This window comes from Vulpes vulpes, chromosome 1 (genome assembly GCF_048418805.1).
Source record: "Vulpes vulpes isolate BD-2025 chromosome 1, VulVul3, whole genome shotgun sequence".
Taxonomy (NCBI): domain Eukaryota; kingdom Metazoa; phylum Chordata; class Mammalia; order Carnivora; family Canidae; genus Vulpes; species Vulpes vulpes.
Genome location: NC_132780.1, coordinates 200,585,817 through 200,613,360, shown reverse-complemented (window position 1 = coordinate 200,613,360; position 27,544 = coordinate 200,585,817). Strand labels below are relative to the sequence as shown.

The following is a 27,544-nucleotide window of genomic DNA, read 5'->3' as shown; positions in this document are numbered from 1 at the left end:
CCATGGCGGTGGCGGCGGCGCTGGCGGGCCGCGGGGCGCGCGGAGGCAGGGGCCGGCCCCCGGGCGGCGGGCGGGCGGAGGGGGCGGGGCCCGGGCGGCGGGCGGCCCGCGCGGCGGCGGCGGCGGCGGCGGCGGCGGCCGGGACGAGGCGGCGGCGACGGCGGCGGCGGCGGCGCGGGGCGCTCGGGCTGATGGCGGCGGCGGCCGGGCCCGGGGCGGCGCTGTCCCCGCGGCCGTGCGACAGCGACCCGGCCACCCCCGGAGCGCCGTCCCCGAAGGTGAGGAGCGGGGCCGGGCGGGGCGGGGCGGGGCTCCCGCGGGGGGAGCGGAGGCCGCGGCCGCCGAGGCCCGGGCCCTGGGGCGGCCGCGGGGGTTCGGAGCGCGCCTCGCGGCGGCGGCGGGGACACCGGGGCGGGGCGGGGCGGGGCGGGGGTGACCCCGGGGCGGCCGGGACCCCGCGTTGCCGCCCCGCAGCCCCGGGAACTTAGTTGGAAACTGGGTCCCGGGGCTGGGGGAGCGGCCGCGTGCGGGCAGTCGGGGCTTGGGCCCGGGGGCCCCGGAAGCGGGCGCGGGGGCGCGGGGTCGCGGGGTCGCACCTGCGGCGGGAGCCCACCTGTGGCCGCGGCGGGACGGCCCCCCGCGCACCTGTGCGGCCCCCGCCCTCGTCCCAGCGACTTTTCTCAGGACTTTGCACGTTACCTTTTTTGGGGGTATTTCAACTTTTAAAGCAAAGGAAATATACTTAAATATACCTAAAAGTCCTTAAAATGCTTAGTCGTGAGTAAAACAGCAAAAACCAAAAAACAAACAAAACCCAAAACAAAACCGTAATACCTGAATTTGTTTATTAAAGGGAGTTATTCCCGAGATCGTATTGTCTCCATTCTGATTCTTACTGTTAAATGCACATTTTTGGAGAATAACCTTTATTCTCTTCTCCATCTCCTACCTGGTTGCCTTTCTTAATGGGAATAGGCAGTTTTTTTATTATTATACAGGAGCTAAAAAGGACAACATGCCACACACACACACACACACACACACACTATTTGAGAAAGAATCGGAGTCAGTTCCTAGCAGCGGAGCCGTTTGAGACTTTCTGGTTGTCGTCACGGGTCAACTTTTATAGGACACTTCATGACCCGCTAGGCCCTGCTGAGCGCTTCCCGCGTGTTTAACTCCTTTAATCCTTGTATTAGCCACGTCATGAGGCCGCGTTATGGCCTCAGTGTTACGAAGAGGAGGCGGCTCAGAGAGCACAGGCTCAGCTGGTGGAGGCCAGCGCCCAGGACGGTGCCAGGCCAGCCTTGTACTCTGCTGGATCGGGTTCGTTTTAACATGTAGCAAGAAGACCTAATGCTATTTAACAAAATTGTATTCATCTTACAAATCTACATTTAATTGATTTTTTTTTTGTTTTAGTTATTTTCGTACGCCTTATGGTCATTAAGCGTTAGCTAGTAATGTGAATAAATCAGTTTGCTAACATCTGATGGCTCACTTATGTTCTGAATGGAATGGCCCAACTAGAGTCTTGGTATTAATGCCTCACCACAGATAATGTCACCTAAAACTGCTTAAGCCGTTCCTCTTTTGGTGGGGATGCACGTCTCTCGCTGTATCAATTGATGACTCTTACTAGGGAATATTTTTGCTGGATTTTTGCAATGTAAGAAAAAAACTAACAGGGTTGGTAACCTGTTTTTAGTCTTTGTATTTTCTTTTTTCATGGAAATAGAAGTATATAGGACTCCTTTAGAATAGTCCTATCAACTCCCTAGCAGTTGAGTTAAACATGAAATGATCTACACATTTTTTTCCTAACTGGGTTGGAGAGTTTGCTTTACTATTAAGACTGTTAACAGCAATTTTACATGTTTGTTTTTAAAGTACATGGCATTTTAAGTGCAGTTGCTAAGAAAGGAAAAGTAGATTTACATTTACAGGTTAATTATGATTTTTCTTATTTTGATTGTACAAAAGATCACTTTTTAATTTTTTTTAGATTTTTTTTTTTTCAGGTCTTGCCGTGCCAAAATCTTGGCCCTTCTTAGTTATAATAGAAAGTTAACATTTGTATAATCATTTGTCATTAAAGAACCTTTAAGTGGAGCCTTGTAGCAAGTCTGGGAAGATACATAATCGTTCTTATTTTTTATTGTTTCTCTTCTTATGTTTTGAATTTTTTGAATGTATAGGATGATAATGAAGATAATTCAAATGATGGGACCCAACCATCCAAAAGGAGGCGAATGGGCTCAGGAGATAGCTCTAGGAGTTGTGAGACTTCAAGTCAAGATCTTGGGTACTGTCATTTTATTGCTTAATAGTAGTTGTGGTACATTTCTCTCCTCTGCAATACCTCCCTCCTCCCCGGCACTTCAGCTGCCACCTGCACCCTTCCGGAACACTTCACTACTGTGTGGAAAGGTCTTAGCCATGAAGCAGTGACAGTTGCCAATTCCCTCCTTCCCCACGGCTGGCAGCCCCTGTCCCCCTCTCCGTGTGACGTAGGGCACCTCACGTAGGTGGAGTCCTACAGTATTTGCTCTTCCATGTCTGGCCTCTTTCCACATGATTCCTTGAAAGCTCATCCATGTTGTAGCGAATGTCAGAATTTCTCTTCAGGGCTGAACTGTGCTCCGTGGGGGGGGGACAGAGCAGCTCTCGTATGTCCTTCCCTCTGGGGACGGGCCCGGGTTGTTTCCCGCTTTAGGCTGTTGGGCACAGGGTTGCGGTGACGTAGGTGTGTGGATGTCTGGTCAGTCCCTGGTTTCAGTTCCTTTGGGTGTGTCCCTCGGAGAGTAGCAGCTGGATCCGACAGGACTCTGCGTGTCGCACTTTGGGGACCTTCCGCCGCAATCGCGGCGGTTTCCCTTCCTGCCAGTGGGACACGGTGTCCACTGGGTCATGTCCTTCCCCGGTGCTTGTGCCCCAGTCTTTTTGGTAAGAGCCGTCCTAAGGGGTGTGAGGTGGCATCTCACTGTCCTTTCGATTTGACTTTCCATAATGACTAGTGATGTGTTGACCATCTTGTCAGACTTATTTGTGAATCTCTGGGGGAAATGTCTCTTCAAGTGTTTTCGCCATTTTTAAGTTGGGTGTTGTTTCTGAGTTGTAGGAGTTTTTGTATGCATTCTACTTATTAACCACTTAAAGTACAGGATTTGCCATATTTTCTTCCTATTCTGTGGGTTGCCTTTTTACTCTGATAGAGTAAAAGTATCTGATTGATAGAGTCCTTTGGTAAACAAAATTTTTAATTTTGTTGAAATTCAAATAACCTGTTTTTCTTTTGTTGCTCATGCTTTTGGTGTCATGTCTACAGTTGCCAAATCTGAGATCCTGAAGAGTTACTCCTGTGTTTTCTAAGACTTTTCTGGTTTGGTTCTTGCATTGAGGTTGTTGATCTATTTTTGAATGTGATAGGAAGTGAGGGTCCAACTTCATATTTTCGCTTTGGGATATCTATCTAATTTCCCAACACTGTTTTTGAGAAAACTCTTTTTGGTTGTTATTTTTAACTGGACATATTAAGTAATGTCACGTTCTTGCCTGTGCTGTCCACTGATGAGATTTAGAGGTTGAATTGTCCAGGTCCAGAAATGCGTAGTCAGCTTCTCAGGATTGGGATTGGTCGGCAGTACACTGGCTCCATCAGACTAGGTCTGTTCTCTACTCTGGCCTTGGGGAGTCTGTGAGAACAAATAACTGTGGTTTGTAGTTCAGCTCAATTGGAAACAGGTTTTTGAAGTTCTGCTTTCTTAGCTGTTTTGACTCATTGAACAGCAGATGGGAAGTGAGTTGGTACCTCGGGCGGATGAACTAGTGTGTATGCGCGTGAAGCCCTAGAGAGGGGATTCAGAAAGGATATCCCCACCCTGTTCTGGCCTTCTAGATCTCATACACTACCGGATTCCTTTTTTTTTTTTTTTTTTTTTACTACCGGATTCCTTTACTGCGGACAGTTGTGAGTCTTGGTTATTTGGGTTGTGTGCACGTGTTCCTGCTACTGTTTTGTTTGGTATCGCACACCCTTGCTTCCTTTCCCTCTGCCTGTTTTTGGGTGTTCTTGGACAATTGGGAAGTTGTTTGTATGGCAGAGTCAGAAGACTGAGAATTTAAATCAAGTAGTTCTACAAAATTCTTAAAAATAAAACCCCTCAAAAATAAATCCTTAAAATAAAAATGGTTAAAACTTAATACAAGCCACATTTAAGGCATAATACATATTTTTGTGCTTAGCTTTAGCTACTATCCAGCAGAAAATTTGATAGAGTACAAATGGCCACCTGATGAAACAGGAGAATACTATATGCTTCAAGAACAAGTCAGTGAATATTTGGGTGTGACCTCCTTTAAACGGAAATATCCAGGTATTAAGTCTTAGTTTATGTAACAGATTAAGTCTAACTTTTAACTAATAGTAATTCTTTTTGATAGGTTCTCAACTTCTGAGTACTTGAGTATAGATCATTTTTAATAAACTGTATATTCTCCTGCTGGCTGATTTTCCTTTCTGCTCTCACCCAACATCTCTCTCCACTCTGTTTGCTCTTATGCCTTAAAAACGGACTTAAAAAAGCAAAATGATGGGATCCCTGGGTGGCGCAGCGGTTTAGCGCCTGTCTTTGGCCCAGGGCGCGATCCTGGAGAACCGGGATCGAATCCCACGTCGGGCTCCCGGTGCATGGAGCCTGCTTCTCCCTCTGCCTGTGTCTCTGCCTCTCTCTCTCTCTCTCTGTGACTATCATAAATAAATAAAAATTAAAAAAAATATTTTTAAAAAAAAGCAAAATGAGGAAGGTGAATTTCCTGGGGAAAGTTTTAGAAACAGTCATATGTTATGGCCGTATGCAGAGGGGTCCCATTCCTTACCGTTGCTCCCTGACCTAAGCGACGGGGACAGCTACATGGGGCCACGTCTGCATTGGAGAAAAGCTGTCTGTGCAACTAAGTTATTCTTGCTTTGGGTTATTCTGTTTTCGACTTTAATTTAGCTTATTCCTTGACTTTGTAAGATTGCGTGGTCTCTTTTAATAATCTGTGGAATATGTAACATGCAGTACTTTTTTGAATCCATGAAGAGTTTAAACTTTTTAAAAATCTTAAGTTTTTGAAAGTTTTACAAATGCATAATGTTACAAATGTAAAAGACTATTTTTAATAGTCTTTTGTTCTTTTTTTTGGAGATTTAGAGCGACGAGATTTGTCCCATAAGGAGAAACTCTACCTGCGGGAGCTAAACGTCATCACGGAGACACAGTGCACTCTAGGTAATGGGGGCTTGAACAGACGTTGATGAGGTGATGTTGGAAGGGAATTTGTCCTTTTTCTTGAAGTACTTTACAAAATGAATAAGATAAATCGAATTATTTAAGGGCTAAATTGTTTACTTCTGGTTTTTGTTAAAATACAAAACAGGCAAAAAAAAAAAAAAAATACAAACAGGCACCTGTGTGGCTCTGTCGGTAAAGCATCTTCCTGCACCTCGGGTCCTGATCCCAGGGTCCTGGGGTTGAAACCTGCATGGGGCTTCTTGCTCAGCGAGGAGCCGGCTTCTTCCTCTGCCCCTCCCCCTGCTTGTGGATCCTCTCTCTCTCTCTCTCTATATATATATATGTATATATATCTTGAATAAATCTTAAAAAAGTACAAAAGAGGGACATCTGGGTGACCCAGCCTTGAGCGTCTGCCTTCGGCTCAGGCCGTGACCCTGGAGTCCTGGGATCGAGTCCCACGTCGGGCTCCCTGCATGGAGCCTGCTTCTCCCTCTGCCTGTGTCTCTGCCCTTCTCTCTCTCTGTCTCTCATGCATAAATAAAATCTTTAAAACAAAATACATAAGAGAATGGCCTTTTATAATATTTCACAGAAGTCTCAGCATGTGTGTGTGTGCAAAATTGGTATTAGTAGGTTTTTGTTTTTGTTTTTGTTTGTATTAGTAGTTTTTAAAAGTGTTGGTCTTTATTAAACAGCACATTTTGCTCTATTTTTAGTTCTGTATGATTATTTACATGCTTTGCAGTTTTTCTTTCATGAACATTTTAATGCAGCTCGGCTATTTTTTAACATAAAACCATGGGTGTTCTGATGCTCTGAGTTTTGAAAATGGCTGTATGACTTGTATGTGTGTGCTGATGCTTTTGTTGGAATTTGAATGGACTCTAATTTCTGGCATATTGAATTTGAAGACTACTGCAACATATTGAAAAGCTCTTTTTTTCTTCTAATATACTTAACTAAGGATATTAGATTAAGAATAATCCTTATGTCTCAACTGCCTATAGTTAGTATGCATCATTATTTAGCCATTGTTTTTAATAAAGGGATATGTTATAGTACATTGAATCTTAAAAAAAAATTTGGTTGAAAGATTGGTTTATTTTCCTTTGCAAATTTTATGAGCTTTTTGAAAAGTTGTTTGACTTATATTATGAATATTGTTTTTTATTATTTTCTAATATATTTTCCTTTGACTACTAGAAAACTTTAAATGTACAGTGGTTTGTGTTTTTTTTTTTTTTTTAAGATTTTATTTATTTATTCATGAGAGAGACAGAGAGAGAGGCAGAGACACAGGCAGAGGGAGAAGCAGGCTCCATGCAGGGAACCCGATGCGGGACTCGATCCTGGGACCACGGGGTCATGCCCTGAGTCGAAGACAGGTGCTAAACCCAGGGATCTCTAAATGTAGAGTAATTTGGAGGAAAAGCAAATTTCGATAAGTAGTTTCGTTCACTTAGCCTTAAAAGAGCTTTTTACTATTTTTTTCTTTTGTCTGAAATAGGTTTAACAGCATTGCGTAGTGATGAAGTGATTGATTTAATGATAAAAGAATATCCGGCCAAACATGCTGAATATTCTGTTATTTTACAAGAAAAAGAACGTCAGCGAATTACAGATCATTATAAAGAGTATTCTGTAAGTATTGAGGTGACTAGCATCTTTTATTTGGTTTGGGGAGAATGACATTTTGTAAAGTTACATGTGACTTCCAACTGTAATATTTTTATTTCAGCAAATGCAACAACAGAATACTCAGAAAGTTGAAGCCAGCAAAGTGCCTGAGTATATTAAGAAAGCTGCCAAAAAAGCAGCTGAATTTAACAGCAACTTAAACCGGGAACGTATGGAAGAAAGAAGAGCTTATTTTGACTTGCAGACACACGTAGGATTGCTTAACTTTATTAGTTCCCGAACCTCACTTAATTGCTTGTCATGGTAGAGTGCTCAGTATCTCCTTTATTTTATTTAGCCATTGTGGTGTGTTTTTTTTGTTTTGTTTTTTGTTTTTGTTTTTTTGTACCGGCGATGTGTCCTTTCCTGCTCCAGGATTTAGGATATAATTTTTTTTTTTTTTTAATTTTTTTTTAATTTTTTATTTATTTATGATAGTCACAGAGAGAGAGAGAGAGGCAGAGACACAGGCGGAGGGAGAAGCAGGCTCCATGCACCGGGAGCCTGATGTGGGATTCGATCCCGGGTCTCCAGGATCGCGCCCTGGGCCAAAGGCAGGCGCCAAACCGCTGCGCCACCCAGGGATCCCTAGGATATAATTTTTAATGATGTGCTAGTAACGCCCTGTTCACTTCTGTGTGTGTGTGTATATATGTGAGGGTGGTGTCTTTTGCTCTGTGGTTGACATTTCTCCTGAATGAGACTAATAGGTGTATATTATAGTGGCTGCTTGTCCCAAGGGTCGTTTTAAGAAATTTTTTCATATTAATTCACTTAATTCTCACAGTTGCCATGTGAGGTTGAAACTAGTATTGTTCTCATTTCATAGATGAGGACGTTGTATGTGTTGCTCAGCTCCTGCTGCTCTTGCCAGTGGTGAGCAGAAGTCAGGCTACCTTTCCCTCAGAAGTGCTGGCTGTGGTGAAGGGCCAGATAAACTTCACCTGTATGGCTAGAAACGTCCCCACTGTACCCTTAGGTTTTAGTTCCTAATGTCTCCTGTGTTTTTAGCCTTTTGTGGGAAGGAGCATGGTGGAGAACAGGAAGGATTGTGTTCCTAGGACCTGAATTCCCAGCATAGAATCACTTACGTATTTCTCTTCACGTCAACCCAGGTCATCCAGGTGCCTCAGGGGAAGTACAAAGTGTTACCAACTGAGCGAACCAAGGTCAGTTCTTACCCAGTGGCCCTCATCCCCGGACAGTTCCAGGAATACTACAAAAGGTATCCATTGGTTTTATTACCATTGTTATTGGGTGCTGCTGGGGGACTGCAGAGTCTTGTGTACTTGCCTCCAAAGAGTTGAGCTCTGTGTGTACCACCTTGAGACGTTGTGTGAGATCTGGGCCAGTATCCTGTTTTCTGTGGTTCATCAGTGAAGAACACCCTTCAGCCAGAATGTAAACATCTGCCAACAAAGCTGGAGCTGCCCATCTCCCTGCCCACACCTGTTCGTGTGTCCATGGTAGATGCAGGTGGACCAGCGCTTCGGTCCTTACATTGTGCTTCATGGCCCAGCAGCACCCGTGTCATTTGAAAGCTGATTGGGAGTGCAGACTCTCGGGCACAACCCCAGACCTGCCGACCGGGAAGCACTGGCTCAGTCTGCAGAGGATGTCAAGGAGGAAGCAGAATGGCTGCAGGGCGGGCTGGGCCACCTGGTTGTGCCGGCCACGTCACTGCCCTGGCCTGGCTGCTGCTTCCACTCTGTCACGAGATGGCTGCTTCTCTCTCATTCCCAACCTGGGTGTAACTGAAAATAAGGCTAACAGGGTCCTTTTGTTTGAAAACTCTCACCTTTAAGCTTTATGTTCTTGAGGATAGAGACTGGTCTTTAGAGAACAGTGTTTATTTTTATTTTATTTATTTTTTTTTTGTTTGTTTGAGAACAGTGTTTAAAATAGACTATAGGATCATACTATTTGAAAGTCCAATTTAAATCATGGGTAGCAGATCTTAATTTTGCTTTGGGGTCAGCAAATTATTAAAAGTGATGATTACATTTGTTAGAGTACATGCATCACAAGTTTTTAAAAAAAATTTTTTTTTTTTTAATTTTTATTTACGATAGTCACAGAGAGAGAGAGAGAGAGAGAGAGAGAGAGAGAGAGGCAGGCAGAGACACAGGCAGAGGGAGAAGCAGGCTCCATGCACCGGGAGCCCGACGTGGGATTCGATCCCGGGTTTCCAGGATCGCACCCTGGGCCAAAGGCAGGCGCCAAACCGCTGCGCCACCCAGGGATCCTAAAAAAAATTTCTTAATGTCATGTACCACCCACTGCTGTGCATCATGTGTGTTGACTGATGTCATCATCACATCCACCTGTGAGGTGGACGCATCGTCCTGCAGTCCACAGGGGACCCACAAGCAGTGATACGGGGTGAGGGGAGGGTGGGAGTGATCAGGAGGCATGGGTTTTGTGCACAGTCTTGAATTGCCACAGTTCTACCTTAGTCTGCTGACTTTTTTTTCTATTTTGGGTTGAAGATAAAGGAGGGAGACTTCCTCTTTTTGATAATAATCAATGCATATGATACACTCTTAGCCTGGTGTAAAAAACATTTAGGCTTCTCATTTATTTTCCTTACTTGATACAAAATGAAAACTTATTTGTTACATTTGTGGTCATTTTCCAAAAGTATTTGGGGTTAATTGAGGAGGTTAAGGCTACCTTTAAAGCTCACAAATTAGATCATTCGTATTAATCGTAAAAAGACAAGTGACAGTCATCTCTCTGATCCTCAGATACTCACCAGATGAGCTGCGGTATCTGCCATTAAACACCGCGCTTTATGAGCCCCCTCTGGATCCTGAGCTCCCAGCCCTTGACAGCGACGGGGATTCTGATGATGCTGAGGATGGTCGAGGCGACGAGAAACGGAAACATAAAGGCACTTCGGTAGGAACATTGATCTTTACTAGGAGCTGTCTCCTTCCCCTTGAGTTTTTGCTAATTTTTTCCCAGAATGTAGAATTAAAATTGTACCACCACCCTTTTTGAAAAAGGACAGTTGCATATAATTTCCTGAGCGCTTTCATTGAGACAATTATTTATTATGTGCATTGATGCAGACAGGCTGTGGGTAGCCTTTGGTAAGTTTTGTATTTAAAGTTGTCCTTAAAGTTATCACAAATAGGTTATGAAAGGTCATGGACATTAGTTTGCAATCCTATTGAACTGGCTTAGTTTCGGGAGCACATTAACATGTGTTCCTATTGCTTAATTAGTAATTTAGATTTCCTATAGGAAAATGTGAAGGTGACTGGTATGTTGTGCTATTATTAGGTACATTTTCTTGCATGCCTTTTTCTTTCTTTTTTTTTGCAAACTTTAGTTGCATGACTGGGAGAGTTGGTGTGCTCTGTGGAAGGGAAGGAGAGCAAAAACATGTTGCTAGAGGATTTTTATTTCATCTAGCATAATGTATTTAGCAATTGGCCATTTTTAAATGTACTTATAGCCAACCTGAACCTGAGAATGTGCTACTATTAAATGGGCAGTTTATTTTTTTGTCCCCAACAACTTGTAAAACCTATTTAATGGTACATGTTACATAAAATAAGATGCTATTCAAGTATTAAAGTGATGGTACCACTTTGCTCCTTTTTTTATTGGTAAAAGGGGAGCTGTGGTGTGGGCATGATGTTATAGTTGATTTTTCCCTCACTCTGCCTGTAGAAGTAAAAAGTAACCCAACACTCCAGGAGAGCATTTAACAGCATATACCAAGATTTTTAACTTGCACAGAATTTGACCTAGCAAATGCACTAATAGAATTTATCTGAAGGACAAAATTTAATTAGGAAAAAAATGGCCATTGGAGTTTTTGGTTTTCTTTTTAAAGATTTTATTTATTTATTCATGAGATATACAGAGAGAGGCAGAGACATAGGCAGAGGGAGAAGCAGGCTCCTTGGGGGTGCCCGACGCGGGACACGGAACTCGATCCCAGGACTCCAGGATCACGACCTGAGCCAAAGGCAGACACCCAAACACTGAGCCACCCAGGTGTCCTGCCATTGGAGTGTTAACAGTATTTTTTATAATGGAAATTAGGAATAAGTTTAATGTCTACAGGGGATCCCTGGATGGCTCATCGGTTTGGTGCCTGCCTTCGGCCCAGGGCATGGCCCTGGAGTCTCGGGATCCGGTCCCACATCGGGCTCCCTATGCAGAGCCTGCTTCTCCCTCTGCCTGTGTCTCTGCCTCTCTCTCTCTCTCTCTCTCTCAATGAATAAATAAATAAAATATAAAAAAAAAAAAAGTTTAATGTCCACAGTAGGTGATCTATTACATGATAGAAATGAAGTTCAAAGAATATCTAGGGGATCCCTGGGTGGCTCAGCGGTTTAGTGCCTGCCTTTGGCCCAGAGCCCAATCCTGGAGTCCCGGAAACGAGTCCCGTGTCGGGCTCCCGGCATGGAGCCTGCATCTCCCTCTGCCTGTGTCTCTGCCTCTCTCTCTCTCTCTCTCTATGTCTATCATGAATAAATAAATAAATAAAATCTTAAAAAAAAAAAAACCAATATCTGATGATGTGATAAAATCCACAAAGAATATCTATGATGTGATAAAATCCACATAATACTTTTTTTTTAAGATTTTATTTATTTATTTATGAGAGACAGAAAGAGAGGCAGAGACACAGGCAGAGGGAGAAGCAGGCTCCATGAAGGGAGCCTGATGTGGGACTCGATCCCAGGACCCCAGGGTCACGCCCTGGGCTGAAGGAAGGTGCTCCACTGCTGAGCCACTGGGCTGCCCCACATAATGCTTTAAACCATTAAAAAACACATGCATACACACAGCATAATCCAGTTTTGTGGGTGTGTGGTTTTTTTTTCAAGAACATATTTAAAGATTATTTAATTTAGAGGAGTAGGGGACCGGCAGAGGGAGAGAATCTCCAGCCGACTCCCTGCTGAGCAGAGCCGGACACTGTGGCTCCATCCCCGACCCTGAGATCAGGACCTGAGCTGAAACCAAGAGTCAGATGCTTAACAGACTAAGATATCCAGGTGCCCCACCAGTTTTGTGTTTTAAAAAAAAAAAAAAATGAGGGATATGAATTGATAGGGTATGTGTAAACGTGTGAACGTGTGAATGTGTGAATCTGGGTTTTTTGTATGTAGACATGCATTCATGTTCCCAGTAGTTCTCAGGATATTTATTGTAGTTACAGATAACCCAATATTTTGATTTATAATTTTCATAATTTATATGAATATATAGCATTTTAATTTTAATTAGAAAATTTAAAATTAACAAATGAAGTATTAAAAAAAAAACAAATGAAGTATTAAATGATCAGATGTTGAGCTCCTAAATTTCGACATTTAAAACACGTCAGATACTGTCATAAAGGCTTGACGATATTGGCGCTTACATGGGAGTACAAGTGAGTGCATGAAGAACTTCTTAAATGATATTTATTAATCAGTAAAAATACCCATAGTTACTTTTTTTTAAATATTTTTTTCTTAAAGATTTTATTTATTTATTCATAGAGACAGAGAGAGAGAGAGAGAGAGAGAGAGAGAGAGAGAGAGAAGCAGTCTCCAAGCAGGGAGCCTGACGTGGGACTTGATCCCAGGTCTCCGGGATCATGCCCTGGACTGAAAGCTGCGCTAAACCACTGAGCCACGCGGGCTGCCCTTTTTTTTTTTTTTAAGATTTTATTTATTCATGAGAAACAGAGAGAGAGGCAGAGACACAGGCAGAGGGAGAAGCAGGCTTCATGCAGGGAGCCCGATGTGGGACTCGATCCCGGGTCTCCAGGATCACACCCTGGGCTGAAGGCAGTGCTAAACCGCTGAGCCACCCGGGCTGCCCAATACCCACAGTTACTTAAGACCATTTAGGTTTTGTTTTTTTTTTTAATTTATTTTTTATTGTTGTTCAATTTGCCAACATATAGAATAACACCCACTGCTCATCCCGTCAAGTACCCCCCTCAGTGCCTGTCACCCAGTCACCCCCACCCCCTGCCCACCTCCCCTTCTACCACCACCCCCAGTTCGTTTCCCAGAGTTAGGAGTCTCTCATGTTCTGTTTCCCTTTCTGATATTTCCCACTCATTTTTTTCTCTTTTCCCCTTTATTCCCTTTCACTATTTTTTATATTCCCCAAATGAATGAGACCATATAATGTTTGTCCTTCTCCGATTGACTTACTTCACTCAGCATCATGCCCCCCAGTTCCATCGACGTTGAAGCAAATGGGGGATTTGTTGTTTCTAATGGCTGAGGAATATTCCACTGTATACATAGACCACAGCTTCTCTATCCATCATCTTTCGATGGACACCGAGGCTCCTTCCACAGTGTGGCTACTGTGGACATTGCTGCTGGAAACATCGGGGTGCAGGTGTCCCGGCGTTTCACTGCATCTGTATCTTTTCTCTTGTAAATCCCCAGCAGTGCAATTGCTGGGTCATAGGGCAGGTCTATTTTTAACTCTTTGAGGAACCTCCACACAGTTTTCCAGAGTGGCTGCACCAGTTCACATTCCCACCAACACTGCAGGAGGGTTCCCCTTTCTCCGCATCCTCTCCAACATTTGTGGTTTCCTGCCTTGTTAATTTTCCCCATTCTCACTGGTGTGAGGTGGGATCTCACGGTGGTTTTGATTTGTATTTCCCTGATTGCAAGTGACGCGGAGCATCTTTTCATGTGCTTGTTGGCCATGTCTGTGTCTTCCTCTGTGAGATTTCTGTTCATGTCTTTTGCCCATTTCAGGATTGGATTGTTTGTTTCTTTGCTGTTGAGTTTAATAAGTTCTTTATAGATCTTGGAAACTAGCCCTTTATCTGATACGTCATTTGCAAATATCTTCTCCCATTCTGTAGGTTGTCTTGTAGTTTTGTTGACTTTGTTTTGCGGTGGGAAAGCTTCTTATCTTGATGAAGTCCCAATAGTTCATTTTTGCTTTTGTTTCTCTTGCCTTCATGGATGTATCTTGCAAGAAGTTGCTGTGTCCAAGTTCAAAAAGACCATTTATTTTTTATTTTTTATTTATTTATTTATTTATTTTATTTATTTATGATAGTCATACAGAGAGAAAGAGAGAGAGGCAGAGACACAGGCAGAGGGAGAAGCAGGCTCCATGCCCCGGGAGCCTGATGTGGGACTCGATCCCGGGTCTCCAGGATCGCGCCCCGGGCCAAAGGCAGGCGCCAAACCACTGCGCCACCCAGGGATCCCGACCATTTAGTTTTTAAACAACTTTTTATGAAACAAATAATGCCCCCTTGTGACACGGCAAATGGTGTCGAAGCTGTCTTGGAGTAGTAGCAGTTGAAGCAGACAGTTGTGTTCATGTTAAGTCAGAAAACAATGGCTTAAGGTACTTGCTGGTATAAATGGAATCAGCTTTGTGCTGTCATATTTCTAAGACAGGTAGGTGATTTTTAACATGACTTCTTTCAGTTTGCACTAGAAAATTTTTTTTTATATTTATAGTTATTTTTTAATTTTTACTTTGATGGAACTTCAAAACTTAAACAAAATCCTTGCTGTAGCATGCAAAGTCACTCTCAGTCTGTGTCTGTTCCAAGGAATCTGTGTGTGCTTTTGACCTCCAGGACAGCTCCTCCGGCAACGTGTCTGAAGGAGAAGGCCTTCCCGACGGCCAGGAGGAGCCATTCCAGGGAAGACAGAGATCCAAGGACAAAGCTGCTACTCCAAGAAAAGATGCTTCCAAACGTTCTGTACTGTCCAAGTCAGTCCCTGGGTACAAGGTAGAAGAAAAAAGCCCCTGACTCCGCTTCTTCCCTGACCAGCCTCTCTCCCCGACATAGTTTAACTTTGACTTTCAGAGTTGCGGAGCTCTGCCTGCTGCACTTGACTAGCTGCTCTTCTGTGGCGTGTGCCCTCTGTCAGCTTCCTTCTTTTTTGCTTTATTTTCCTGGTGGCTTTTCTGTCACTTTTGCCTATGGTTCAGCTTCTGTTTTCTGTATATGTACAATTTATAAGAAAATCTTTTTGTCTTTTAAACAATAACCAGGCAAGTATGGGTTTTTAAAAATTTATTTCATAGACAGAACTTTATCCTTTGTTTCCTTGGAGTAAAGATCATAATTATCTGACATTTAAAATATCCTAGTATTTAGTATAGCTGAGCATGCTAAGCTGTAAAGTAAGGGTGGAGAGACTCTTGGAATAAGCTTCCTCTCCTGGAGAAAGAACTGGGTTTAATCTAAAGATTATTTGATCCATTTGCCAAATCTAGCTAATTCTGTAACCGAAAATAGTAAAACCTGTTATTTACACTGTGGTGATTTTTAGCCTAACCTCAGCAAATAGCCTCTCTAATTCTACAACCAGGATTTAAGCATTATTTAGTGATGTAGTTTGGCTTACGTACGTGTACTTGTTAACTTCTGGTCTGGATGCTCTCAGAGCAAGATAGTGTGCTCTCAGCAGTATTGTTACTGCTCCTCCTGCAGTCCTTTCCCCTTCAGAGGGCTTGGTGAGAGGTGAGTAGCCTTATCCCCACGTGGGGGATAGGAGTGTCCTACAAGGAGTGAATCAGCTGTACACTTTTATGTTCTGGATAGTAATAGTAAAATGGACCATTCCTATGGTCTGGAATGTATACGAGTATGATTCTTACTGTGGTTATGAAGGTGTTTGAAGGAATGTTTTAGAGTAAGGTGATCGAGTAGTTTTGCCGAGTGGACTTTTTAAACATCTTATCGTGTGTCACGATTGGGATGGCGGTGGACGATCTAGAAGAACAGGTGCATGCGGGCTGCCAGCCAACTTCCCTTCCCCAGACGGACCCTTCTAGCAGTCCACTTACCTTTCTTTTCCTGTAGTAAACAAAGCAACTTAACAAATTAGTGTTATTAGTGTATTTAATCCATATTTAATTTGAAAATGCTTTTACATAATCAATTTTAAAAAAGCATATTTTTTCAGCCTATGACAAGCAAATCTTAAGCTTCTTTCGGCAAGGGTTGGCTTTCCAAGGATGGCTTCAGTAGGCTGCAGCTATGTGATTTTTTATAGTTGTTTTTACATATGTAGCTTACTTAAGTTTTAAAATGAAAGATTTAATTAATGCTTATAATTGAAAGCAAATGAACTCCAAAGATTAAATCTTAGAAAGTTAGCCTGGTATGTGTGCTGCAGAGTGTGTTGCTGGTCTTCAAATGGGGGTGGCAGCTCAAAGTACTCTGTCAGTCAGCATTGAGGAGATCTTTCACAATAAGCCTGGATTCATCGTGCGTTCGGAGAAGAGAATGTTGAAGTAGATGTTTTTATAGAGGCTGAAAATGAAGAATTGCTCCACAGTATCATTGATTTAATAGAGAAGAAATCCTATAGATTAATCTCAATTGATATTACTCAAGGGAGTGTAATATGCAAAATACACATTTTATAATTTCTGTGAACATTTTTAGTACCTAAAAATGTTTCAGGTATTTCAAAGTTTGGAACAACCAGTACCTAGACTTAATACATTAATGTGAACATGCTTATTAAAAGTAACCTCTCTATGAAAAATATTAATAAGCCAAGATGTGCCTAAATATTAGGGTACTTCAAGCTGAAGGTCATATATATAGATATGTTGGAGTTAAGAAAAATGATGTATCTGATGTCTTGCTTAGTAAGATTCACTAGTGCTTGCCCTTAATTTGTAGGACAGTATTGTTTAGGTTACATTAACCTGCAATTAAAGCATAATTGTTAGGATTCAGGCCTATGTGACAAGTTTATAATTAAAATCTATACTATATTAGTGCTACCGTGAAAGTCTCACTTATCTTTGGTTATTTTTCACACAGGAAAGTCAGTGTATTGTGAGCCTTCTATTTGAGATGCTGAGAACCATTAGGAGGAGAATTTCAATTTTCTTGTCAATAGTGAAACTTGGATGTTGTTGCAGTTACTAGAGGTAGAACTGTCTCTGTCAGATGTAGGGTTCTGTTCTGTCATCTTTGTGGGAGTTCTGTGCACTGCTCCCTTCCTCCTCCATCAGAGGAGTCTCCTTCCCAGACTAGCTTCCCAGCTGGCAGGCCTGGGTTTGAGCAGGGTGCTTCTCAGAGAGCTCAGAGTGCTTCAGTGAACAAAGAATTGCCATAGAAAATGCTACAAAGCTCTCTCTCTCTCTCTCTCTCTCTCCCTCCCTACCTCCCTCCCTCTCCCCCTCCCTCCCTCCATTCTCCACCCCTGTCATTCCCTCTTTTCATCAAGATGAAGACTATTGGGTAAGAAAAATTTTAAGTGATTTAACAAAATATTATGTGAAGCTTAGAAGTAAACCTAGAATTTTCTTGGTGTTCCTTTTTATCATAGGTGTTGAATGTATATTTTAATGGCTGTAGAACTTGAATTGCTCTAGAATGTGAATGACTAGCCTTGTGTTTTGTTCCTTTTTGACTTTTGTAAAGGATCTCCTGTGAGGAGTTCTTTTAGAATTTAATACTGTGTAGTTACTTCCCTGACTTTAGTGAAAGATGTTCGAATACTTGGTATGTCAGTATCTAACTTCAACTACAAGTATTAAATAAGTATATCTTTTACATTCGGTGCAGGTGCCATAACCAAAAGAGAGCTCTTATTTTGGTCTATTGAGAGGTAGTTTTCTGCTGTATATGATGGCAGTTACAGATGTGGACGTCACCGGGTCAGAACTTGCATCATAGAAGTATACGTCTAGCTATTTCGTATTTAGGTGTAGGAGACACAGCGAGAACCTCCTGCTTAGAATGTAGCAGCAACAACGGAGGGTAACTGCACACCGCACATGGTGTGAGCATGTGACACTATCCTTTTGTTGGGGGAGCAGGGTATACAGATACACATACAGGAGATGTAGAATAGCTCACGGTAAAGTTTTATATGTATGTTTTAACTTCCATGGTATTTATTATTTTGTAGAGACATTTGTGATTGTTTAGAGTTATTGTTTTTATTATATTTATGTATAAGGTTGACTTTTTTTTTAAATAAATAAGCCAAAAATTATTTTTGAATGCCTCTGTCATCTTTTGCAAAGAAAGACAAGACATAAAGAATTTAAATAATTAAGAACAAATTGTTTAGGCCTAGCAGGTTTTGAAGGTGGCAGTGAGACATTTCAAAGCTGGAATGCTGTATACAAAGTTGGAGTTTCCTTTAGGCTCCTCTTTTGGTTTAGTAGCTTAGGAGAGAGAAATAGAAGATATACTTGGCTGGGTTGGAATAAAACAAATACAAGAATCCTGTTGAAGATACTCTCCCCCCTAGTTTATGTATACACACATGCCCCCGGCCCAGCTCCTACTTGGCCCATGCCTGCCCTTCTTTTTCTGCCACCGTTACCTAGGTATTCAAGTAGCACGAACACCATTTTATGATGGTCAAAACCATGATGTGTACATTCTCCCTCCCCTGATAATTGTAGGTGCCATGAATCTTTTCTTCCTTTTCCATGTGTTGATGTTTTTTTTAAATCCCAAATACTTTCATTTGATTGAGCAAATCTTTAACCTAAAAAACAAACGGTACTCAAGAATATGAGGGTATTGTAACTTTTTTAAGTGATAGCTTTTTTTTTTTGCGTGTCTGAAAACTTACTTTTTCTTCTTTTTATGTTTTGTGTCTTATACTGAATGCTTTTCCCCTAAGCATAGGCTTTTTTATTCTTAGATATGCTAAGGGAATAATCATAGCTTGGTTTCCAGAAACATTTATGCACATGACAATGTATGGATGAGACCTCTTTCAACTAAAACTGTTAAAATATTGGTTTTGTGACTTAGATTTTATAGATCTAATTTTACAACTTTGTAAAATAATCAGGTTTTAAACAAAATTAGTATATAAGCTGCTTAACATGGAGCCTTCCATTGTACAGTAAGCCAGACTTCTAGGTAATGGTCATTCGGTACCTGGATTTTTCTCTTCCAGTTAAAAGTGCAATTTGACATTGTAGCCTGCCCTTCCAGTTCATTATACAGATCTTACTGTGCACGTAGGCAGTGTAGAATGCCACATGTAATCCTAACATGAGATCATGCTGTTGACAAAATTTTAAAACCACATCTAAGGCTTTAGCCAGTAGGCCATTGTATTTGAAAGCTGGCTCTCAAGTTAGGTCTTTCCAAAAGGTCCTCATTAGCAAGATACCAAAAGTAAAGATAAGGCAGTTACAATTCCTTATGAACCCACAGTAAGTTCTTCTGGCATGAATTTATAGCCCTCTTCTACCCTTCCAGCCAAAGGTCATTCCAAATGCTCTATGTGGAATTTGTCTGAAGGGTAAGGAGTCCAACAAGAAAGGGAAGGCTGAATCACTTATACACTGCTCCCAGTGTGATAACAGTGGTAAGTACTGACATGTCTTCTTAACATTTTAACCACCTTATTTGTTGCTTCAGAAACCAGGATTTCTAGTTGTCAGCTAGACCTGAGTCAAAGAATCATCAAATATATAGGGTGACCTATGAGGCATAGAAAAGCAGCCCGTGTATTCTCTACTTTGTATGGTCATTTCTTTGGTGATTAAACATTGTAGCCATTCTCAAGAACTCCCGAAGCAAATTAGCATTTGATTATGCCATAGTAAGTTCAAAATTCTTATGTGAAATACTAATGCTGGTTTTGGTTTAGGCCATCCTTCTTGCCTGGATATGACAATGGAGCTTGTTTCTATGATTAAGACCTACCCATGGCAATGTATGGAGTGTAAAACTTGCATTATATGTGGACAGCCCCACCACGAAGAAGAAATGATGTTCTGTGATGTGTGTGACAGAGGTTATCATACTTTTTGTGTGGGCCTTGGTGCTATTCCATCAGGTAAAGACTGAAAAAAAGGAGGAACATTATCTCTGAGTGAAGGGACTCTCCCAGCCTTTTTTTCTTAAAGGCTCACATAAACACCATAAAGATCCTTCTGTTCACAAGAAGTGACCAGAGCTGTGATTACCCAGAAAATGTCCACCTGCTTTTCATCCCTAGGTAACCCAACTGAATCACAAGTGGGATGTAAGTGTTAGAGGTACAGCTTAATACATAGAGAACTCATGTCTTTCTACTGAAAGAACTAAAGCAAGAGCATCAGTTTGTTTCAAAGCCTTGATTTTATTTTTATGTCATCTATTCAGAAACTTAACAAAATGACTGCTATGCCTTTATAAATATTAAACCAGATTTCTATAAAATGAGACAGCATGACAATTTCAGATAACTTTGGAATGAACACAGAGTCGAATAAATCACAGTAATTGGACTAAAATATTACACATAATTGTGTAAATTTAGAACTTATTTGCATAGTTAACACTGTATAATACTTTATAAAATGTATGCCTAGAACTAAGTTTCCTGGGAATCATTAAGAAGCAGGCAACTTGAAGTTCTGTAGTAACTCAGATGGAGTACTTGGTGCAGTTTATCAGTGATAAGTTTAAAGTGCTGAGTCTGGTACACCGGCCTCGGGAGGACGTTTAGACTAGCACTTTCCACTGAGCAGCAGGGAAACGGCTGAAAGTGAGCCAAACTCTGTAACAAGTTTTATATTAGGATTTGTATTATCGAACTCAAAGTATGATAGTGTTTGGGTTATAGAAAGGATGGTAGTTTTCAAAGGTCCCCATCATTACACACAATTGCCTCCTGCCCCCTCCACTTGCATTGAATTTCACATGGTATTGATTACACTGATGATTTCAAGGGAGTTTATTTTTCTCCTTAAATTAGAACTAAGTGCCCTTCACAACACAAATCCACAGAGAAATTACTAGTGATAGCTAAAGGAGAGCCAAATGGGTTTAAAATTCAGTCCTAAAGAATTAAATTTCATAGTATATTAACTAACAATTTTTCTCCTAGGTCGCTGGATTTGTGACTGTTGTCAGCGAGCCCCCCCAACTCCCAGGAAAGTGGGCAGAAGGGGGAAAAACAGCAAAGAGGGATAAGATAAAATAGCTTTTTGACCCCAATATTGTAATATGGATTTAAATGAAATATTTGGTGCCAATTTATTTACATTCTCAATTTTATGCCAATAAAAGATTTCTGAAATTAACTATGTGCTTAAAATCTGCTACTTTATTTATTATAAGCTACTTTTACCTTCGAAACCAATTTTAGAGAAATAATAGTTCATTTTCCAAAAGTTTTTTTAAAATCTTTAGTACTTTGGCTCTATTCCGAAATTCAGTGGAAATATTAGGCAACGTAATCGAAATACTCAACTATTCCTTCATTGACCAGAAAGTGAATAGTAGTTGCATGAAATTTTCCTAATCTATATGGTCTCTGGCCTACCACTGGCAGCATAACAGTTATTTAATGATGGAAGAATTTTAACTAATAGGTAGCCCAGGATGATAAATACAAACGATCTGATGAGAGTTGGTGCAGCTGGGTTTCCTGTCTGGACAGGGGCGCCCACTCCACCTGGGGGCAGGCCCAGCGCTTTAGCCCCGCAGCCACACAAAAGCGCAAAAACGTACGTTTCAGGCTTGATTTCAGCAGCAGCTTCAAAGTCCTAAACACATTGTAACTTCATTCAGAAACTCTAGGGAGAACACAATTCTAGCTACCAGCCCTTTCATCTGATGCTGCTCTGTTTTATCTTCTATATTCCTAGGCTACTGCCCTGTTTCAGTCACCTGACAAGCTATCAACCGGAGTTTAAACATTTTATTGTGCGCATTCCTTTCACAGGAATTTTGACCTCTGAGAAAATCCTAACATCGTTCTTGCTGCTTTCCCTCCTTCTGGGGTGTATGAGGTAACGCAAGCGTATGGCTTTATTTTCCATCCCCCAATCAGAAGCCACAATTTCCACCAGAGAACGTAGCTGGGTCGTAGCGGGGCTCGCAGACTCAGGGAGGAGGCTCCAGGGCGCGCCAGGGCGTCAGAACAGAATCTCCAGGACCAGCTTGAGGACGCTAATCACTATGGTCCAGAGCACGGACTCCTCCTCCTGGGACGCGTCCTCCGGGGCCTGCGCCTGCCTGTGAGCCACGTCCCGGGCCTCGGAGGCGGCGACCTCGGAGAACGGGCTCGGCTCGAGCCTCCGGTCGTAGTACACCTTCATCTCGAACTCGCTCTCGTGGTGGGACGGGTGCCCGTAGATGCCGATGCCCACGGGCCGCTGGAAGTGCGCGGGGATGGCCACCACGTCCGGGCCGCACGTGACCGACTGCAGCTCGTAGTCGTCGAAGCTGGGGTGCAGCGTGGTGTCCGACACGTACAGGTCCGCGTCGCCCTTCAGGCTCTGCATCCTCAGGACGATCTTCCCCTCGTGGTTGAGCCGTAAGTAGCTGTAGTTCCCGGCTCCTATCTGGCCCTGCACCACGTGCAGGAGGACCCAGTCTTCGGGGACTTCGTCCTCGTCCCCCGAGCTCAGCGAGGACACCACCTGCGAGGCCAGCAGGACCAGCAGCGCGCGCTTCCAGGCAGCGGCCATGCCCGACGCCGGCCGGTCACCTGCCTCCTTGCGGTCGCGCTGCCGGAGGACCAGAGGGCACCCTCAGCGCGGCGGGCGGGGCAGGGCGGGGCTCAGGGGCGGTCCCCTGGGGAGGTGCAGGGGAGGAGGGGGGAGAGACAGGGAGCGCTGCGGGGGGAGGGCAGAGGCGGAAGGTGCAGAGGGAAGGGAGGGGAGGAGGGAGGGGAGAGCGCAGCGGTGCGGGGAGGCGAGGGGGGAGGAGGGGCCGGAGCGCTGCGGGGGGGGCGGGGAGGCCGCGGGGAAGGGGGGACAGCGGCGGAAGGGGCGCGGAGGGCGGGGCCGAGCGGAGGGGCGGCTGTGCGGCGGAGGAGCCCCGGCCCTACTCACCCCCGCTCCCCGCCGGGCGCCGCGTCTGGGACATCGGTGCCGCTGCCGGGCCGCCGCCGCGCCGCAGCAACCGGAAGTGAGGCGGCGCCCGGAAGTGAGGCGAGACCCGGACGTGAGGCGAGACCCGGAAACGGAAGGCCTTTGGCCTCTGGCGGACCTGACGACGGGCAGTGGGCGCGGAGCCGCGGCGGCTCGTCACCAGGGCGACGGGGGCGGGGCCGGGTGCCGGAGCGGGCACCTCGCGGGCCGTGCGGCGGGCGGTGCGGCGGGCGGGCGGCCCAGGTGGGACTCGGCGGTCCGGCCGGGTGACCTGACCCATCTCTGCCCCTGCGAGGACGCGGAGTTCCTGCCCGGCTCCCGAAGGGCTTCGGACTGCAGTAGTGGGTCTCTTCGGGGTGCGGGCTTGTTGGGACCTGGAGGGGAGGGGCTCCGCGGGTCGTGGACCCGGGTGTCCGGGTGTGGGAACCTCGGTGCCTTGCCCTGCCTGTGGAACTGGGGCTGTGGGGGGGCCTGCCGCGGTCCCGGGGGGGTGAGCGGCGGTGAGGGACGGTGAGCGGGGGGTGGGGAGTGAGGGGCGGGAGTGAGCAGGGGTGAGGGGCGGTGAGGGGTGCTGAGGGGGCGGTGAGAGACTGTGAGAGGGGGTGAGGGGCGGTGAGCGGGGGTGAGGGGTTGTGGGGGGGTGAGAGGGTGTGAGGGGCGGTGAGCGGGGGTGGGGGGGTGAGGGATTGTGAGAGGGGGTGAGGGGCGGTGAGCGGGAGTGAGCGGGGGTGAGGGGCGGTGAGCGGGGGTGGGGGCTGTGAGGGGCGGTGAGCGGGTTGAGGGGCGGTGGGGGGGTGAGCGGGGTTGTGCGGGGGTGAGGGATGGTGAGGGGCGATGAGCGGGGGTGAGGGCCTCTGAGGGGGGTGAGGGGCGGTGAGCGGGGGTGAGGGGCTGTGAGGGGGGTGAGGTGGTGAGGGGCTGTGAGGGGGGATGAAGGGCGGTGAGCGGGGGTGAGGGGTTGGGGGGTGAGAGGGTGTGAGGGGCGGTGAGCGGGGGGTGAGGGGGGGTGAGCGGGGGTGGGGGCTGTGAGGGGGGGTGAGCGGGTTGAGGGGCGGTGAGGGGCGGTGAGCAGACACCGGACACCTGATCATGAAGGTGGATTCCACCTTCACCTTGGGAGGATCAGTATTAGTGGCCAAACGATGGATGACCGTCTCTTTCCAAATCAGCTTTGCACGTTTTAAAATCAGATGTGCGCAGAAAGGTTTGCTTACAAACTAAAGGAAGTTGTAACATAGTGTTAGAGCCAAAGAATTCACAAGTCAGAGTTCTCAGCTGACAGATGAAGTGTTATAACAACCGAAGTATCAAGTTAGAGACCATACTAGGAACTTCTCATATTAATTTTTACGTGGAAAGTAGTAAATGACTTAGATGCAACTTGTTTTAAAACAAGACTTTTTTAAATCATCAAAGTCTGACTGTTGTAAGAAAGGTTTTTGACCGTGGGACTCTACAACAAAATCACATTATTTTTGTAAGATTACATCTGAGGCTTTGGAGTTTTAATGAACAGGGCAACACGAATTCATGGCTACAACACTTATGGGATTTAGCTACTTACCTGAACTTCATGGTATCTAGAAAGTGCATGGACATATTTTCCCTTGGATGACATTTCTTAACCGTAGCATTTTGAGATGCTTTCAAATAAGAAAGACATGTTTATTAAATGGCTTGACTGTCCATTTTTGGTATTGTACCAAACAAATCACTGTGACTCACATGGATGTAAAATTCCACATAATTATTCTCATTGTTTCACATTCATTATTTTCTTTTACATTATTTCACTTTACTAAAAGTACAGTTGGGGGCTTGTCCCACTAAGCATACATTTTATTGGTTGCTTAAATGATTAACCTAATTATATAAATTTTTAAACTAATGCTTCCTGAATTTGATTTGTTTAGCTTCATTCTTCCCTCTAAAGTAATGGCTCACTTTTGTAAATTATTTTAAATTGGTAAGTTTTATAGTGAAGGAGCATAATATTTAGATGTCTTTTTCATATTATGAGAAACATAAATATTTCTAGTGAAAGTATTCCCACTATAAATACATAATTTTTTTTCAAAAAATGCTAACTGAAAGCACAAATTTTAATAAGTGATTTTTTTTTCCTTAAGACTTTATATCTGTGGAATGGCATTTTAATTCTTGTGGGCGGCCACGGGCTAGCTGGAGTAACTAAATCAAACCAGGCCCAGACTTGTGTCCCTCATTCACTCAAAAGGCTCGAGAGCCTAAAGGGTTGGTTGACGCTTGAGAAAGGGCTTGAGCAATGGTTCTCAGGGCTTGCTTGTACGAGATCGCCCACATAACACAATAGATAAAATTTATTCTGGCCTGGTCATAAATTTAAATAAGGGTCTGTGCCGTCCTTGCTGGTCTGTTAACCATATCTAATACTCCTTTGAAGTATGTACATCTGGAGCAACAAGCTTATCTATTAGCGAAGGTCTTCTGGCACCTGTGAGTCTGTCTTACATACTGATAAAGGGGAACCTTGGAGGGTTTCACAAACATGCTAAAAATAGATACCTCCTTAGCTTTGTTTTGCTTATGCTATATAATGTTGTAGAACCTTAAATAAAGCTGACACTGCTTGGACATCATCCACTGTGTCCCTCCTGTCCCTATCTCTTTACTTTTCTTTATTTCCTCATCCCCTTTCCCTCAGGACCCTGATTGTGTTGCCACAAAGCACGCAACAAATTCTAACAAGCCACCTTTTTTCTACAACTTGAAGATACTGTATGTTTTATTTACTTATATATTTATTCATAGAGATGCAGAGAGAGAGAGAGAAGTAGCAGAGACACAGGCAGAGGGAGAAGCAGGCTCCATGCAGAGAGCCCGACGCGGGACCTGATCCAAGGTCTCCAGGATCACGCCCTGGGCTACAGGCGGCGCTAAACCGCTGAGCCACCGGGGCTGCCCGAGGATACTATATGTTTAAAACGGGGTCGTCAAATAGAGCTCTCTGCCATGCATGCTTTCCAATAGTGTGGCCACTCGTCAGATGTTACTCCTGGGTTCTTACAGTGTGGTTAGTGTGACTGATAAACTGAATTTTTAATTTTAATTAATTTAAAATTAAATAGGCAGACATGGCTAGTGGCTACTATAATGGACAGTGCAGGTCTAGAATGCATGCTGAAAGCTGGAACAGTAAACAAGTGTGATTATGCCCTCATCCCCACCTCTTTTTCATGTTTTTCAGTTCTTACCTATAGCAGAGTACAATTCAAGTCTCATTTCCTGGATGAAGTTTTCACTGACCGCCCTAGTACACATGGATGTCTGTCTTGTCTGAATTCTAAATACAATTTTTATAGTGGAATTTAGTGCCTGATTGTACCTTGCACACTAGTTTAATTTTAATGTAGGTAAGCTTTATTAGCATAAAATGATACAAATAATACTGCTAGCTTTTATTCATTGAAAGCTTACAGTGTTAAAGTCTTTATACATGTCTTATTTCATCTTCTTAACAGGCCGGTAAAGTATGTATTAGAATCTCTATAACACAGAGATCCACTGGCTCAGAGAGATGAAAGGACTTCCCTGAGTTAAACAGATAGTGAGTGACAGAGCTAGAACCTGAAACCAGGTCCATGACTAACTAGTCCACATGGCTAAAGAACTTGGAGTAGGCAGGGTCTTTTGAGATATTTTGGTCTGATTATTATTGGGAGCCACTGTAACAATTCTAAGCCCCATTTAAGAAGACTAGTTTGTAACAATTATAGCTTAATGGGAGTAAAAGATTGTGATTCAATTTAAATTACAAGACTATTTCATTTATAATGAAAGACTATTCCAAAGTTCATGTCACTTTCTTAAAGACCAGTTGCTTCCTCTAGTGAAAATCAGTATGAAGACCATGCCTGCTAGGTAACAGATTCTCAGTAGACGTACCTTCCTTTGGCGTGTCTTAGAAATTTGCAGAGGTATATTTTGGTTATTAAAAACAAAGTTGTTGGTTAAATAAATAAAAAATAAAAAGAAAGTTATTTGTCAGGAATGCTATATACCGACAGTAAGTCCTCAACAACAAAATTGTCCCACTCCAGAGAGGGAAAAACACTTACATTTATTTATCTGAGCCTGGAACTTAACATCATTTTACATGTAAAAAGAAAATATGTTTCCAAGGTTTTACTGTGAAATAAATTTTCCAGGAAGGAAACTATGGCATTTCATGTAATTTAAGACCCTGTCAGTTCTTTTTTTTTTTTTTTTTTTAAGATTTATTTATTTGTTTATGATAGAGAGAGAGAGAGAGAGGCAGAGACACAGGAGGAGGGAGAAGCAGGCTCCATGCAGGAGCCCGACGCGGGACTCGGTCCCAGGTCTCCAGGATCACACCCTGGGCTGCAGGCGGCGCTAAACCGCTGCACCACCAGGGCTGCCCCCCTGTCAGTTCTAAAACATAGTATTATTTAAAAATCACCAAGAAAAGAGAGCAAAAAAGAAAGACTTTGAACTGTGACACAATGTATTTTTTAATCTTTCAAAAGCTCTTTTATAGTTATTTAGATGTAAATCAAATATCATACTTAGATATATATAAAAGGAAAAACAAAAGCAAAACAAATTGTTAAGGTATTTCTAAAACTTCTACATAGTCAGAAAATTTTCTGCAACAGTTTCCAAACAATATTATCCTCTCTGCCCTCAATTATTTTGATGATGCTATATTTCTTAAAATGGTGTTCAACTATGTGTATCTATGATTTTCTTCAAAGACACAGACA

At 43.5% G+C, this 27,544-nt stretch overlaps 2 protein-coding genes across 3 annotated transcripts; one reads left to right on the top strand and one right to left on the bottom strand.

Annotated features, from left to right (window-relative positions):
- Positions 1-124: 124 nt before the first annotated feature.
- Positions 125-20,984, top strand: PHF10 (PHD finger protein 10). 2 transcript variants are annotated; one of them, XM_072739490.1, is made up of 12 exons: positions 125-278; positions 2,199-2,305; positions 4,246-4,376; positions 5,199-5,276; positions 6,790-6,923; positions 7,021-7,170; positions 8,075-8,184; positions 9,707-9,860; positions 14,545-14,700; positions 19,171-19,279; positions 19,565-19,753; positions 20,789-20,984. In XM_072739490.1, the coding sequence occupies exons 1-12, from the start codon at positions 192-194 to the stop codon at positions 20,872-20,874; spliced, it is 1,491 nt and encodes a 496-aa protein (XP_072595591.1). In that variant the 5' UTR covers positions 125-191; the 3' UTR covers positions 20,875-20,984. The 2 variants fall into 2 exon arrangements, with proteins under 2 accessions (XP_072595591.1, XP_072595583.1); XM_072739482.1 differs by having other exon boundaries at positions 5,193-5,276.
- Positions 20,019-22,848, bottom strand: C1H6orf120 (chromosome 1 C6orf120 homolog). The gene is made up of 2 exons (XM_072739498.1): positions 22,743-22,848; positions 20,019-22,415 (listed from the first exon to the last, which is right to left on the bottom strand). Exon 2 carries the CDS (start codon positions 22,374-22,376, stop codon positions 21,822-21,824), a length of 555 nt encoding a protein of 184 aa, XP_072595599.1. The 5' UTR covers positions 22,377-22,415; positions 22,743-22,848; the 3' UTR covers positions 20,019-21,821.
- Positions 22,849-27,544: the final 4,696 nt, after the last annotated feature.